We start from the raw sequence: 17,251 nt of genomic DNA on the forward strand, positions 1-17,251 counted from the left end.
CCACACCAAGTATTATAAAGATTATAAGTTGCACATAAATCTAGTCAGCAGTTACAATGATACATTCAGTAGTAAAGCTATTAGCAGCAATATCAGATATGAAAAAATTAATCAGTCCTGTAAGACATTGTCTCCAGGATATCATCTGGGAGTGTAAAATCATCATTACATTATGTTGCTCATAGTGATATTGAACTCTAGTAACAAAGTGCATGAGTTTAATAGACTCATAATACTATTCAATGAATATTAACTGAGAATAAACAATATTGCTTATTTTTCATCTGTAAAATACACATTTTCATATATTTGGAATCTTCCTTTCTCAAATTCAGACAGGTTCAGTTCTCATATTCAAACAGTTTTAAACCACGTAATTGGATTTAAACTCGAAGAATTTATGGGTTCATAAATCACACAGGGTGGAATGGTATGGGGCAGTTCACCCAAAATGAAATGCTATCATGTTTTTATATAAAAAACCAAGATTATGTATAGATTCATCAAAACGGATTCTAAAAGAATATACAGCATGTTTGATTAGGACAGAGAACTTTAAAGGACAAATTTATTGTGATGAATAATCATTCAGATAATATTGGTTTATGCAATTTGTGTTTGTCTATTGCATATTTACAAAGTAGTAAACAATTAGGGTAAAAGAAGTGAATCCGAGGCCCCACGGGCTAGAATCTACTCTCCCCTGCCTCTTTGCAGCCAGGAAAATGACCCTCCTCCAGGGGTCTCCACATTCACACAGTCCCCAAGAGAGCGTGTAACTATTTAATGAGGAAACCACATCTAAGGGTGGGGAGTAGAGAGAGAAAGAAAGAACACAGTAATCAGCCTCACTAACTCACTGGATCTGCCCTCGATGAAATAAGACATTCAGAGTAAGGTCTGAATGAGAGAAAGGGTGACATGTCCCTTCGGAGATTTTAGTTGTAAAGGGCACTGTAACAATCCCTTCTCAAGAGAACAGTCAGCCTGGTTCTCCGAAGGCTTTAGTCAGATCGTGTCACACTTTCTCAAGGCTCATGTCTTCCTACTTCACTCTGAATCCTCAACTCTCTGCCACCCGTCGCCTCTCTTTCTCCACTCACACTGCAATTGAGTGGCGTAATCACTTTCTGATTGTGTGACAAAATAACTAACAAGAAGCAATTTCATGAAGAAAATGTTTATTCTGCTTCCCAGTTCCAGGAAAGCATTTTATCATAGTGGGGAAGGCATGGCAGGAGGAAGGCAGGCTGGCTGGTCGTATTGCTAGTCAGGAAAGGAAGTGGAAGGGGCTCCAGATCCTCAGTAACCCTCTTCCTCTAGCAAGGCTCCGCCCCTCAAGTGTTCCACAACCTTCCCAAACAGTACCAACAGCTGAGGACCAAATGTTCAAACACATGAGCCAAGGGGCCAGGTCACATCCAAACCACGACAATCAGCAACAACAGGAACGTTAGAAAAAAGTGTTACCCGAAGCTCTAGACGCTGGAAGGTCCACGGTCAAGGCACCAGCAGACTGTCTGGTGAGGGCTTTCTGTCCTCAGGAGGCACCTTCAGTGTAGTCTCCCGTGTGTGCAAGGGGCCAGGTAGCTGCTTTGACTTCTTTTACTAGGTTACTTTACCAGAGCTCTGCCTTGCAAATTAATCCCTTCCCAAAAGGCTCGTGCCATGATGCTACCACAATGTGTATTACCCTTCAATATGAATTTTGGGAGGGGTCCTGGTTAGTTTTGGGGTCAGCTTGACACATCTGGGAAAAGGGAATCTCTGGGAATTATCTGGATCAGATTGCCCTGTGGGCATTATCTGTGGTCATCTTCCTGATTGCTAAATGATTAAGAAAGGTCCAGTCTACTATGGGCAGTACCTTGTCTGGGCAGCTGGACCTGCACTGTGTAAGAAAGTTAGCTAGACAGAAATAATCATCTGTTCAGACCTGGCACTTCTTATTCCTCGCTTGTTATCTCCCCTCTCTCTGCTCCTGTTTGTCAGTACCCCCAGCCCCCAGCTCTCTCTTTGCTTTAGCATGCTGACCAGTTTGCTATTTTCAGAACATACGCAGTATGTTCCTTACAGTTTTACTCCATTCTCTAAGCCTGGTATGCTCATCCCTGCCTTCAAGTCACCTCAGGATGGCCTTCTTAGACCCCCGCCCAATGCAAACTACATCTGGACATCTCCCAGGCACAGTGGAGTCCAGCACTCCCTGGCTCATCCCTCCCCCAGCGTTTCATCCTCTGGCATCACGTGACTTCCCTGTAAAGGCAATTTCCTTGGTGTTCTTTGTTTATTATCAGTCTTCCCTCTAGATTCCTGCAATCTCAGCCCCTTAAGGGCTGGCGTGTTTTGTCTAATTCATCAGCTGCTGTATTCTCAGATTCCATAACAGGACCTGCAACACAGCAAACAACAGAAAACATGTTTGAGGAATAAATATACAAACATCCTATTGGTATGCAGCACCCCCCCCAATTAAAACCTGGTACTTAATCAGACAGGGTAAGAATACCAGGGGGAGGGTACCAGTGACATAAAACCAGGGTTCTCTAAGCTCCTTCCTATACTAAGGTTGTGATGTAAACATCACACATGCACACACACACACACACATCATTACAGAGAACAGTGTATACCTAACTATCTACCCCCAAACAGTCATATCAAAAATATGCTAAAATGATAATGTTTCAAGAAAAAACATGTTTTGGAAATACTGTTTGATCTCACACACTTGGATATACACCACACATTAACATACTGAAGAATCTGAGAAATCCTACAACTGGAAAAAATTAATTTTGTAAGCCTCCATATTTCTCAAACACATTTGATCACAAGACCCTCTAATTCACACAATGTTTATACATATCAAAGAATAATGTTCTTGCTTTAAAAGCACTGCCTGAGACTTTTATGATAACACCAATAATAATATTATTTACTTCATATACAAAGTGGAAGATTCAGTGGAATTTTTATGTCACATGTTTGATATTTATATGGCAATATCAGTAAGAATGTTCTTAATAAAAAAGCTTTATTGCAAAATCATTGGAAAAGCTCTTCATCCATGCGAGCTCGCTTGACTTCTACCTCCTATTAGGTAGAAAGGCAGATCTTACTTTCCTACCGAACAAAACACGAGATTTAATGAAGCCCAGAATGGGGAAGTAAGGTCACAGTTAATGAGCATTCTCTTCAGACCTGTTACGCTATTTTCTTTGAGATACAGTTTTGCATACGATATTAACTCAACCTTCTTTGACAATGAATCAGCTCTCACTTCAGGTCAAGGTGTCTCTGAACAGGGATTGTTCCCGTTAGCTGAAGGCACAGACTGCGGGGCCTGTCCCTTTGGTTTCACGTCTGGCTTCATTCTGGATACCCCCGGGCAAAGAGATGTCCCATCCTTGTCTCTCACGGCACGGCCCTGATATTAGTATTTATCTAAGGGAGTTATTAAGGAATTAAATGAGCTCATTTGTGGAAAACACTTCAAATACTACCCGGCTCACAACTGAAGGCTCAGTAAGTGACAGCTATTGCTACGGAAATATCAGTTACTAGTTTTAATAACAACATGATGTTCTATAACGTGGCTATAATACGATAGATTCCGCCACTTCCCTCCCAACTCCGGTTTTTTTTTCCCCATCTGTTTCCTTTCTGGAAAACAAACAAAACAAATGAACAACACTTGGGGCTTCAAAGAATCCCAACTGCCACAGAGGTCTGGAATGCAGAGCCTCGACAGCTTCCTGGTGCTGAGCGGGCTCCAAGGGCGAATGTGGTGGCCCGATGTTCCTTCTCATGGTGGCAGACTTCGTGTGGAAGTCTCTTAAGAATGGGCTGTCTCCTGGGACCAAGAGCCTTTCCTATCCGTGATCATCAACATCTTTTCTTGTAGTATTTTGGCAAGCTTGACCTTGTTCCCGGCCAGAATCAGGAAGTCCAGAAGCATGTAAAAAGAAACAATGCATGAAAACGGTTTTCTTCAATGCTTCCAGTTTGTAAAGTTGGAATGGGCTGTGTCTTACTAATAATATTAATTCTTGTTGATATAGCCACCTTTTCCTCCCAACAAACACACTTTCCTTGTCAGAGATTTCCATCAGACCATTTCTTTTCATCATGTATATCTAAGTATTAGAAGTGATTAGATTATTGCTATATTTTGCAAAATTTCACAGATATAATCATGCCCTGGTCTGTTCTATCCTCAGAGCAATTTTCAAATTATGTTTTATTATTCATGGGGATCACTGCTGTTCTTAAGGTCAGCATGATAGTTTTGCTAAAACTCTCATCGTTTCAGTCGTTACAGCTGAGCAGATTACAAGCAATTGTTATAGATAGATGAGGCACTGCTTGTTGAAAATGTATGGCGTTCAACTTATCAGGACAGTGACATGGCTCATCAGATAAAAGCACTTGTCACCAAGCCTGGCAATCTGTACTTGATCCCAAGGACTCACATAGTAGAAGAAAAACAATGCCCCCAAGTTGTTTTCTGGCTTCCACAGACATTCTGTGATACACACATATGCATGTGAACACACACAGAAATAAAAATGCTTAATGTAAAAAGCAGACGGTAAGAATTCAAAAAAGAGCTATGAATTTGAAAGGGAGTGAAGAGGGGTTACCTAGAAGGGATGAGAGGGAGAACAGAGAATGGGGAAATTATGTAATTAAAAATTAACTTTTAAAAAGTTTAATAATGCATATTAAAATAATAACCCATTTGTCACTGGAGATCTGCATATCACCTCCTTAAGTATAGTCTTCACAGTTCTCCAGTTTGACACGATGGCTACAGTATCTGATGGGCTTTGTCCACTATCCCACCTGCCCTTACGTTTGAATCCATGCTTTAAAAAAATTTTTTTGAATCTTTGTATTTTTAAATTTAAGATAGCAAACAAAGTAATGGGTTTCACTGTGACATTTTCAAACATAATTTCTTCCTATTTTAAAATCGTGTGTGTCTGACTGAGTATTGCGAATGCATGTGCTCGTGGCCATGCGCGTGTCTAAAACACAGGCAGAGGACAATCCCAGTCCTTACTTCTGCTGTGTTTGAGACTTCTCCTGTTACCCACTGTGGACACCTGGCTGGCTGGTCCAGGAACTCGGGGGTTTTCTCCTGTCAGTGCCTCCCATCTCACAGTAAACACCCTAGGATTGTAGATATTCTCTCTACAAACCATCTCTGCCTGGGTTCCGGGCACCTGAGCTCAGGTCTTGACCTTCCAACCCAAGGCATCCCTGAGTCCTGTTTCTTTCATCTCGGCTCATTCTCTTCAATGATAGAAGTTTGTTCTCCTTCCCACACTGTGGCTTCCTCTTCCTTACAAGCCCCTTGGATTACTAAAGGCTGAAGGTTTGGTCCTACCCCCCCCCCCCGCTTCATTTTGTAAGCAGCTTCATGTAGGCTATAACTTTTTTTTTGCATTTACTTAAAATTATTCTGTGGATTTTTTCCATTATGTTGTTAAGTTTATGGATTTTTTTTTGCTCAAACATTTTGCTTTAACTATTTTTTCTTAATTTATGAAGTTATTTCTCCAACCCCAAACATTCTCTCTGAGCCTGTAATGCGGCACATTTTTCTTTGAACTCTCAGTAGCAAACTCAGGATAGTCAAAGCCAAGTGAACTTCTTTCTCTAAACTAGGTCTCTCTAGAATTCTTCTTCTTTGATTACATAGTCATCCACTGTGTAAGACAGAAACCTAAGAACTATCTTCGATATTTTCCTCTCCCTCTACCCTCCCATGCGGTTCCTGTGGCTTTGTGTCTGTTTCCTAAAATCTCTAAACTCAGCTCAGCGTCTCTAGCAGCACCATCACTCTTCTTGGCTGCCGTCTTCTCTCACCTGGTCTCCTGCAGTCCTCCCTAGTGAGTCATCCCTCTTCTAGTGTCTCACCTGGTCTCCTGCAGTCCTCCCTAGTGAGTCATCCCTCTTCTAGTGTCTCACCTGGTCTCCTGCAGTCCTCCCTAGTGAGTCATCCCTCCTCTGTCTCACCTCACCTGGTCTCCTGCAGTCCTCCCTAGTGAGTCATCCCTCCCCTGTCTCACCTGTTCTCCTGCAGTCCTCCCTAGTGAGTCATCCCTCCCCTGTCTCACCTGGTCTCCTGCAGTCCTCCCTAGTGAGTCATCCCTCCTCTGTCTCACCTGGTCTCCTGCAGTCCTCCCTAGTGAGTCATCCCTCCTCTGTCTCACCTCACCTGGTCTCCTGCAGTCCTCCCTAGTGAGTCATCCCTCCTCTGTCTCACCTCACCTGGTCTCCTGCAGTCCTCCCTAGTGAGTCATCCCTCTTCTAGTGTCTCACCTGGTCTCCTGCAGTCCTCCCTAGTGAGTCATCCCTCTTCTAGTGTCTCACCTGGTCTCCTGCAGTCCTCCCTAGTGAGTCATCCCTCCTCTGTCTCACCTGGTCTCCTGCAGTCCTCCCTAGTGAGTCATCCCTCCTCTGTCTCACCTCACCTGGTCTCCTGCAGTCCTCCCTAGTGAGTCATCCCTCCTCTGTCTCACCTCACCTGGTCTCCTGCAGTCCTCCCTAGTGAGTCATCCCTCTTCTAGTGTCTCACCTGGTCTCCTGCAGTCCTCCCTAGTGAGTCATCCCTCTTCTAGTGTCTCACCTGGTCTCCTGCAGTCCTCCCTAGTGAGTCATCCCTCCCCTGTCTCACCTGGTCTCCTGCAGTCCTCCCTAGTGAGTCATCCCCCCTCTGTCTCACCTGGTCTCCTGCAGTCCTCCCTAGTGAGTCATCCCTCCTCTGTTTTCTCACCTGGTCTCCTGCAGTCCTCCCTAGTGAGTCATCCCTCCTCTGTTTTCTCACCTGGTCTCCTGCAGTCCTCCCTAGTGAGTCATCCCTCCTCTGGTAAGGTGAGTCCTTTCAGATGTCATAACATGATATTAATCTCTTTTGTCCTACTAGTCATAGTTGCAGTGCTGTGTTTCTGAGTAGAACTATCCTTCACTGTCCACTCCAAAAGAATAAGACCATTTGCAAGGTTTCTTACCACAATGTCCACCTACTACAGCTATCAAGTACCATCAGCACCACATACATTAAATAAGACTTACAAAATGAAGGGCAAGAGCTAACTTCTCTTTTAGAATTCTTGCTGGGCAGGGGTGTCACACGCCCTTAATCCCAGCACTCGGGAGAGAGGCAGGTGGATCTCTCTGAGTTCGAGTCCAATCTGGTCTACAGAGGGAGTTCCAGGATAGCTTTTATACAGAGGAACCCTGTCTCGAAAGCCCCTGCCCCCCCAAAAAACAAACAAAAAAACAAAAAAAACTTGTTATTTGTCTCAATTGTTTAATTATGCAAATACAGACATACATATTGGCATATAGATGGCATATATGCATCTCTAATGTACACATGTCCTCCCCTGATGCTTGCTCTCCCTTATTCCCAGTATTCATTCCCCGGCTTTCTCAGCATCCTCCTTTCTTATTCTCTTTCATCTTCCTCCTCCCCATAACTTCCCCCATATGTGTGCATCTGTATTTTTTTCAGAAAGCTAATGCGATCATCAGATAGAAAAGCATCTCCCTAGTGATTTCTCAAAGTAACACTTCCAGTTCCAATTGTTTATCTGTAACCACAGAAAAAAATCTTGTTTTCTGGAAACCTTGTATAAGGTTCAAATTATACTTTCAACCATTGTTCTAATGTACAATTGCCTTAAATGGAAAACCTGCATTTAGATTAAATATCAACACTTAATGTTACATGACTTAAAAAAATAAATGATTCTCTTTTCATTCAGATGGAAATTGGTAGGGGATTGTTTTCAACTGAAGTATTTGTGAGACATTTATCTATAATAAATTCATAAAGTTTCACAATACTTCTGATAGAAGAACCTGAACCCAAACCTTCCGGAATACTTGTTAGGCTCTTTCTGAAGGACGTTGTATTAACTCCTTGACCTGATTCTCTTCTGGCCTGTCAATTCTCTGAGTGCCAAGAAGCTAGCTTACCTACCTTTGTGTCTCTATTTTCCCACCTAGGTTCTAACATTTGGTCTAATGTTTCATGTGATCATTTGATGAAATGAACCAAATTAGAACCCCCTCCAAGCCTGCTTCAGAACTGGCCGGCTGAGTCCCCATGCTTAACAGCAAGACTCGCCTGTAAATTCCAGGGCAATCTTCAAGTCACACTAGTTGGAGCTCAGGGCTCCTGGGCTAATAGCCACAGCACACCCGCCATGGACTTCCATTGCTGCTGTGGAAACGCACGAGGGACCACATTCTGCTTTCCTTGGAGCACAGTTTCCATACTCACTTGTCTTGACCAGGCACGCCCAGCAGAGAGAGGAACGATACAGACCTGGCAGATCAAGCCCAGATCATGAGCCTAAATAGCATCATCAATCGTCATTGAGAACAGGGACACTGAACTCCTAGGGCTGCCTGGTCAGATGTGACTCTGTCACGTCCCAGCTCTAAGGAGGTTGTTATGGTGACCTCAGACATGTAATGGTGCCCTGTTGATGCTTAAGAGGACCCTCTAAATCTCAGGGTAGCAGGAGGAGGGACCTCAGAATATCAGAATAGTAAGCCCTCCCTAATTCTGGCTTTTTGGGTGTGTATTACATCCTAGGTACTATGCTGAGTACTTTATAAATAGAATATCTATATAAGTAAACGCTTAACTTCAGAAAGATTCTGGGGGTAAAGGCATTATTACCCTGGAAGTAGCAATACAATACTGCCAGTGAGCAGACCCTGAATAACCTCAGTTTCTTCTCCTCAACCCTTGTAAAAGACCTGCTCTGTGTGTTCTTTTAAGTTCTTTACCAGCTCCTTGGAATTCTCCTTAGGCATTCCCACTGCTTCTTTTCCAATATCTTTTTTATTAGACTCCTGTATTCCCAGTGATTAGAACTTTTTTTCCTCCTATTTTCCTCTGAAACAGTATCAAGCTAGAAAGAAAAAGGAGAACAGTCCCTGTTGCTACCAGTCTGGGAGAAACCTGACTACCTGCTCTGGAAGCCAATGCCCTGCTGTTTACATGCTTACTTTCCCAGCATTCCAGTCCCCAAATACACATTTGTCACCAGGCGTTTAATAACCCTAAGCTAAGGCTGCAGGGTGCATTGCTTGGGAATATTGTTCTTCCTTTTATGCATGCAAAGAAAACTTTGTTTTGCTCTGTCAAAAGTCTGGTTTCTGGACGAATAACTGTCAGTTTCCTTTTGCTACATAAATGTTTTTCAACAATGACCCAGAAATGCATAGATACTGAAACAGAGCAATGAACTAACGATGATCCTTCTACTTAGGCAGTCTGATGGACAGTCCCCTGTGAATAGATACAGCCTGTCACACTCAAGATACTTGAAGATGGGGCTGAGCATTAAAGTATGTGCCCGTGACCCCAGTAGTTGGGAGGATGAGGCAGGAACATCCTGAGTTTGAGGGTCTTATGGACAACATAGTGAGTTCTAGGCCAACCTGAGCTACATAATGAGATCCTATCTTTAAAAAAGAGTGTAAAACTGAAACTCTCTGGGAAAATTTGGCCCTAATCAGCCTCAGTGTGTCTCTCACGTAAGACAATATTCAGACAATACTCTCTGCCCGCCTCATGTATACAGGCTGCTTATACTGTCCCAAAAGTCCACAGATGATTTAGTGGTACAGCTGTCCTCCCCTTTGTTAAGCTGGTTGAGGATCTGCGGAGAACTCATCCTTTGGACTAACTCTGAATGTAATCCTGCCTTAAAGGTAACGCAGTGTGGCAAGATCTCATGCTGGCATCTGGTTCTCTGTCTTTATTTTACTGGAGACAGGCATCACATGACTTCATCGCATGCTCGGGATGCTGGAGCCAACGGCTTTCGGCCGGAGCATCACTTTCTCCACCATGCTTAGGTTACTGATACCCCCGCCACGCCTCCCCATCCCATGCTCCCTGAAACCTTTATACGAGAGCATCACCACCATCTTCCTTCTTGTCAAATGTCCCAGGAACACAGCAGCTGCTGCTCTGTCCCTTCCTTAGGCCTCCCGCTCACCCTAAGCTGACCTTGGCACCACTCGATAGGGCAGGATTCTGGTTCTCATCATATGGCCCATGTTTCAGCCACTGTAAGTTGTCATCGCTGTCGGTCTCCACCCTCCCTGCCAGTTACATAAGAGGCCACATCCACATCTCCTCCCCAGCACAGGCTTTTATTAAACAGACACCGTGTGCGAGGCCAAGTGGGCAAGAGGTCCATCCGGAACCATGTCCCTTGGGAGGGTCAGGGACTGTCTCTGGGTCTTGGCTTCCGGAATGACTCAGCTCAGCCCTCTCTGGCTGCATCTGTAGCCTTCAGGACCAAGGACGACATGTTATGTTTTCAGCTCGGTAGGAGCAAAAGAGCAACAGTCCTTTCAAAATAAGAATTCCCTTGCTGTTTGCTTCCTTTTGGAACACAATAAGAACAGACTGAGGACACGACTCGAAGCTGTCAACGCTTCCTCCTAGCTTCCTCCTCGCTTCCACCGCGCCTTTCCTTTGCCAGGAAAAAAAATAAAATAAAGCTGCTGAAGTGAAGCAAGGGCTTAGCGAATAGTCAAAGTAATTGTTTAGCGTGGACATAAGGCCCAAGGTAAACAGATGATTGCCGAAACAGGGGGCCAGGAGGAACGGCTCTACCAGGACACCACTTGTTCTGACCTGAGGGGAAAAGCCCAGGGGCCTCGGCTTGCCTGAGGATTCCCTCACTCAGTTATTTCTCTTCTCACCAGCATTCCTAAGCAATTCAGCATCAGAGGGAGCAGGAAGAAAGCAAGCTAACTTTCCATATAGATAAATATGTGCTTTCAGTGTCCAGTTTGTTTTTATTCAGATTCATGTTGAAGACTTTCTAAGATGTGTGCTGCCTCTTGCCTTCCTAGTGTTCTCAACATGGCTTAATTCTCTCCAAAAACAATCATTTACTACATCTACGGGCTGTCAATGGGTTTAGGAGTCATCAGGTTCTCAGACTGTAACTGTATCTGTGCACAACATAAGCCCGGAAGCTGACTGTGTCTGGTAGGTTATTGTTGGTCATCATTCCTGTTGATGATTTCTATTCTGTTTTGTGTTTAGGTGTCTTCTATAGAAACTTGTTTGCTGTTGTCTCTTTCCCTAAAGGTGGGGGTCCATCATGAAAATTCTGCTTACCTGAGAACTCAAATAAGTTAATGACAAACCCCATCAGTTCTGCTGAGTGATATTTCTAGTAATCGTTTTCCATTCCAGGCTTGAAAGGAATAAATAAATATCTTGTTGACCCAGAGTAGAAGTTAGTATCTTATTCTTACTACCATTCTCACTGAAATTCTCTTTGACTAAACATCTATTTGACTGAATTCTGGGCTTGCTGAGATGATGGATTCCCCTGTATTCAGTCTGCAGGAATTATGATGGCTACGTACCTGATTCATCATCATATAGGAATCAGAACATACATTAGGCAAGGAAAGGCAAGTGTTTAATAGTTCGTGCAGTTTTTAATACAAATAATATAAGAAAGACGTCAAGAACATGGACTCAAAATCAGCTCTGAGCTTAAGTGCAAATTCTTACAACCTTTATTAAGTTTGGACATGTCAAATTTCCACTGACCTTCATTTCCTCAGCCACAAAATGTTCTAATGACCACACAATAATAATGATGATGAATAATAATACCTACCTCAAGTTGATAAAAACTGATAATGGCACAATGCATATAAAATGCTCAGCCCAGCCTATGTAACCAATAAATGTTGGCCATATTATTTTCACATATCGTAATGTCCTCACAATAAATTTTGTAAAGGGGGCAAAGTTCCTGTAATTCTGTAAGTTCCATGATATAAAACTGGACTTCAAAAGCACTTATAGACTTATCTGGTGTAGTTCACTATTCCAACATGCTGGTCCTACCAATACGGGGATCCCCTAATTCCTAGTGTGTGTCCCCTCTACCTCTGCTATGCAATGCTCTCCCCCGTTTCCTTAAATCTAAAGTCTTCCATGGCAGGGCGTCTCTGTACCTCACACCCGTGGATGGACAACAGAAATGCAAGGCTTTAAAACCAACATCAATGTCACACAGAAAATTTTTCTCAGAAAATTCTGAGAAAATGGTACCCTCATAGCTACAAAGTCAAAAGCAATTCTTTGAATACTGAAAGAAAATATTAAGAGGGAGGTGAATTCAAATAGCAAGGCTAAAACCTCTGAGGAAAGCTCAAGGTATGACAAAGCCCAAAGTTCAACAAAGCCACAGACCCAAACAGCTCCAAAGGAACACCTACAGCCTCACCTGCTGCCTTGGGGTTACTACTGCTGCAGCAAAACACCGTGACCAAAATACTGGTCATCACTGAAGGAATTCATGATAGGAAATCAAACAGGGCAGGAACATAGAGCGCAGGAGCTGATGAAGAGGCCATGGAGGGACTCTGCTTACTGGCTTGTTTCCCATGGCTTGCTCAGCCTGCTTTCTTGTAGAACCTGGGACCAGCAGCCCAGGGATGGCACCACCCACAATGGGCTGAGCCCTCCTCCATTAACCACAAATTAAGAAAATGCCTTACAGCTAGATCTTATGGAGCGTTTTCTCAATTGACATTCCTTCCTTTCAGATAACTCTAGTTTGTGTATCAAGCTGACAGAAGATTAGCCAGAACACCTATGCATGGATTTTTTAAATTAAAATATAATTATGTCCTTTTCCTCTTTCCATTTTCTCCCTCCAGCTCTTCCCATGCACTTTGTCTGGTTCTGTCTTGAGTTTTCTATTTCTTTAACTGTTGTTTTACACACACACACACACACACACACACACACACACACACACTCCTAAATCTATAAACACAACTTTCATAATCCACATAATGTTGTTTGCATGTATGATCTCAAGGCTGATTTCTGGGCAATGGAGAACCAATTCACAGACTCTTCCCTAGGGAAGATGATTTCTTCTCTCTCAGCATCCCTTAGTTGCTTATGGTTCTTTGTCTAGTGTTGAGGCCTGGGACGATCCCCCCTTCAGTGTATGAGCACACCCATTTGTGTCATCCCTCTTCAGGCCTTGTTTAGGCGGACATGTTGATGAGACTTCTGTGTGTAGGTTCTCTGACATTTTTAGGAGATGAAATCTCTCTACAAAATCTTGTTCCTCTGGCTCTTACAATCTTTCCATCTCTTCTTCTATGATCCCCAAACCCTCCTAGTTGCAGGAGCTGTGTTCTACAGATATATCAGTTGGGTTGGTCACCACATGGCCATTTGTTCTCTGTATTTTTTTTGTGGTTTAGATTTTTAACTGTGTCTGTCACGCATAAGACACTAACATAAAGCACAAAGCAGAGAACATTCCAAGCGTGCATGCCTGCGCTTTACAACCCCCACTTCCTCCTGGAGAGGAATCTTCACCTGGTCAGTTGCAGGGGTAGCGGTGGGTAGAGCTCTCACTGGGGTCTGGCTAACCTCAAAGATTAGAGAGTGAAGGGGACTAGCCCTCCTCCCTGCTCCCAGGCTGAGGCTCCTGTGAAGTCTGGGAAAAGTGGCTTATGGAGAGTGTCCCATTGTTCCTGGCACTGATTCTTAACCTTCCTAATGCTGCGACTCTTTAATACATTTTCTCATGTTATGGTGACACCCAACCGTACGGTTATTCCCCTGCTACTTCATAACAGCAATTTTGCCACTGTTATGAATCATGATGTAAATATCTGTGTTTTCCGATGGTCCAAAGGGTTCACAACCCACAGATTGAGAGCCATTGTTCTAGAACCTTCCCTGACTCAGTTCTTCTGGAAATACATTCCTGAACATGCATTTCTGTATCATCTTGGAGTCCACATGATATATAATAATTGGTGCAACAATCACTTAGTGTCTAGCAAGCACTAAAAAGTACACAAAGTTCAGTGGAGAAATGTACATGCCCTGCTTTGCAGGAGTCTGGAAGAAGGCAGGCCAACAGTCACTGCCAAGTAACCAGGGTTTTAGATACTCAGTCAGATGCTTCCCAAGATAACACAGGTAGCAAGTGTCCAAACTAAGATTCTCCAGGGTCTGTTTTATTCTCAGGTCCACTATGTCCCCTCAATGTGCTTTCCTCCCTGGGCTGGGAAGGCAGGGCATAAACACCAAACAGAGAGGAAGCACTAGAAGCCACTAAAAGAAGCTGAAAAGAGATCAGTATGGAAAACACTTCAGATTACCATGAGAACAAGAGTAGGGAGGAGTCTAAAATACCTAGTGCTGAGATGACAGGTTTTAATGTTCACCAATGGCACAAGCTAGGGGCAAAGAAGGTGGACACCATCAGAAAATAATACCCTGGGTGGTTAAATCCACTAAGGGAGGTGCTACAACCCCAGAACACCATCCATCCTCCAGGTTCAGCTACTTCATCTCTCCAGCCCCGGAGAGCATAAAATGATGGTGAAAACTTGGTTGAAATTTTCACAGGCCAGGTAAATACAAGAGAGTGATGGCTGACTCGGTGTAGTCTCGGCAGATTCGTTATACACGGCAGTAATTAAGCACCCCGTTCCCACCCAACACTCTCTTCAGCGGGATAAGAAGGGGTGGCTTTTAACATCCTGTGTTGGTTCCGCTGACATAACTGGTTAGGAGAATTTGCGGAGGAAAAGTGAATATACTTGGCAACTTCTTCAAACATTTGTTTGGATCTTCTGTTTCCTAGGAGATGTCCGACTAAGGGGTCAGACCGGGGTTCCTGCCGAACGCCGCGGCTCCTACCCATTCATTGACTTCCGTCTACTTAACAGTGAGTAACCAAGTGTACCTGGAAAGGAGTAAATGTTTTCTTGGAGGGGGGACCTACCTCATTTCCCTTGAACTTCAAAACCCTGCAAGGTCTGCCTTCCTTCCTCACATGGGAAGGAACTCTGAGAGCTGCCCAAGTCTCTCCCATCAGCACTGAAAAGAAGCCGACATCTTTTAATACCAGCACTAAGGAGGCAGAGACAGGAGGTTCCCTGTTCATTGGAGGCCAGCCTGGTTTACACAGTGACTTCCGGGACAGCCAGGGCTATGTAGAAAGACCGTCTCAAAAGAAAGGAGAGGAAAAAGAAAAGGTTAAAGAAAGAGGAAAAGAAACGCAGCCCTTCACAGCTATGACCTTTGCCCAAGTGCTCTTGTCTTCCAGCACACGCTCTCCAACTGAAGCCAGGGCCGGGCTAGAGGAAGTGCTATTTAGTTTCTTAAATTTCACAGGTATCTCTTAGAACACCTTCCCCATGCATGGTTCTCTCTTCTTATTCTCCTGTAAACCCTATTTTGACTCCTTAGTGACCCTTCATTAAAGGGGAGTCCTTCCCATCCACACTGCGGCTTCCTTCCCCCGTGATGAACTTGGTAGCACATTCCCACTTCTCCTTCCATTGTTATTTAATCTTACATTCCTTAGGAAATTCTAACCGGTGATAAGTCATGTCTCTAGATTTTTGTATCTTCTATCATGGTGACCTTTCACCTCGGACTTGTGGTGGATGGAAGGAGCTGCCAATAATAGATTTCACGATTTGCCCCAAGGTTTTTGGTTCTCACATCCTCACTCGTCTATAAATTTCAAAGTGCTGGATGGCATCCACAAAGTATTGCTTTCCTTTGACATAAACAAGCCCCACACAGGCGGTAATTTGATTTGCCTCAACCCCTGGAAATGACTAGGAAAATTTAGACTTTGCTGTTTCTGATCCTTAGATTGGTGAAAGGCCAGAAGAAGACGGACATGTTTGCGTTTCTCTTACCATGGTTCTGTGCCTGCTTCTTCAGCTCTTCCCAGGGCGTAGAGACAGAATAACTTTTTCTATACTAGAATCAAACACCCCCCAACACTTTTTAAAACTCAGCACTCCGACACCTCTGGGCCAATGCAACATTGGATGCAACCTGTGGGAGCTAGACCAATGCAACACTGAATGCAACCTGTAGGAAATAGGTCAATGCAACACTGAATGCAACCTGTAGGAGCTAGGCCAATGCAACACTGAATGCAGTCTACGGGAGCTTGGATGGTACCTCTGAACTCTCCTTATGACCCCACACTGGCTGTCCTAATTCCCCATAGAAGATACACTGCTGGCAGTCTTCTGACTGTCTAAATGTCTGGGTCACCAGGCAGAAGGTCCCACAAAGCAGGCATTATTCATCTACACAAGAATTCTCCAATGGAGTCCCAGGGAGAAAATTACCAAAAACCCTCTTTCCAACAATAGAGAGATGTTATTTCATGGTTTCTAATATAATCGATGAACAAATGAGGACACTAGGAGTTAGGTCTTCATAAGGCCAAGGTTCTAAATGATTCTTAATTCAACCCCAATGCTCCTGAGCATCGCTGCTAATTGCGACAGTCTTTGTAGTGGAATATGGAATAGTTAACTGACTCTACCAAAGGTCTCTGCATATAAAAAATCGATCTTTAAAAATCATTTGCTTTTCTTCTTAATCTGAAGTGTGTGTGTGTGTGTGTGTGTGTGTGTGTGTGTGTGTGTGTAGACTGCAGATAGCCATCATTCCTATGTAGCAATATTATTTGAAAGAACATCTTTAAGTGGCTGCCACCCTCTGACCCTCTGCAGGAGACCCTCAAGGAGCTTCCTGGTGCCTGGGCCCTGATGCCTGGGTCCCGCTGGTGTCCCCAGGTCCTTTCTGATCTCCACTTCTGTTTCTCTGCACCTGTTACTCAGAAATAGCCACTCCTCTAGTAAAAATATTGGCCACCCACCCTGAAATTCCCTTTCCATTCTCCTTAGGACTCTGTTCTAGATAATTCTCTCACTCCTTTCTCTTTTTATATGATATACTTAGACAGTCCTCATTTTTCCTCACTATATTTGGTTTTTAAGTGGCCTCAGTATCCTAGACGTATAAGATATGTCCCTAAATAAACTACAAATGTCCTAAACTCAACAACTCTTTATAGTTATTAGCTGCATAGTTAACTTACCAATTACATTAAGTATTCCTCTGAAAGAGGCTGTATTAAATAGCCATAAATGCAAGCCATCACTGCCTTTAACTGGGCAGCACAGCGTATCTGAAGAACTGAGAGGTTTGTACTTATTTGTGATGCAATCCACACCTGTCTATAATGCCTGCATGCCGGGAGTCAGAGCCTGAATCACAGCCATGGCTGTGATCCTTTTGTAGCTTCCTAACTTGGCAACCACAGCAGCTTGTCCCCAGGTGGGGACAGGTATATGGGCAGCCCTGTAAAATCCAGTC

The 17,251-nt window shown here is 43.7% G+C and overlaps 1 protein-coding gene across 2 annotated transcripts in view; it reads left to right on the forward strand.

Moving 5' to 3' along the window:
- The window catches only part of Pde7b (phosphodiesterase 7B), a 307,639-nt gene that overhangs the window by 210,513 nt on the left and 79,875 nt on the right, over positions 1-17,251 (forward strand). For both annotated transcript variants that reach the window (XM_040758205.1, XM_005065832.4), the window contains one exon: positions 14,703-14,786. In XM_040758205.1, coding sequence (XP_040614139.1) covers positions 14,703-14,786 — 84 coding nt within the window. The remainder of the gene's footprint in view (positions 1-14,702; positions 14,787-17,251) is intronic.

Source organism: Mesocricetus auratus, unplaced genomic scaffold (assembly GCF_017639785.1).
Source record: "Mesocricetus auratus isolate SY011 unplaced genomic scaffold, BCM_Maur_2.0 Super-Scaffold_100018, whole genome shotgun sequence".
Classification (NCBI taxonomy): Eukaryota; Metazoa; Chordata; class Mammalia; order Rodentia; family Cricetidae; genus Mesocricetus; species Mesocricetus auratus.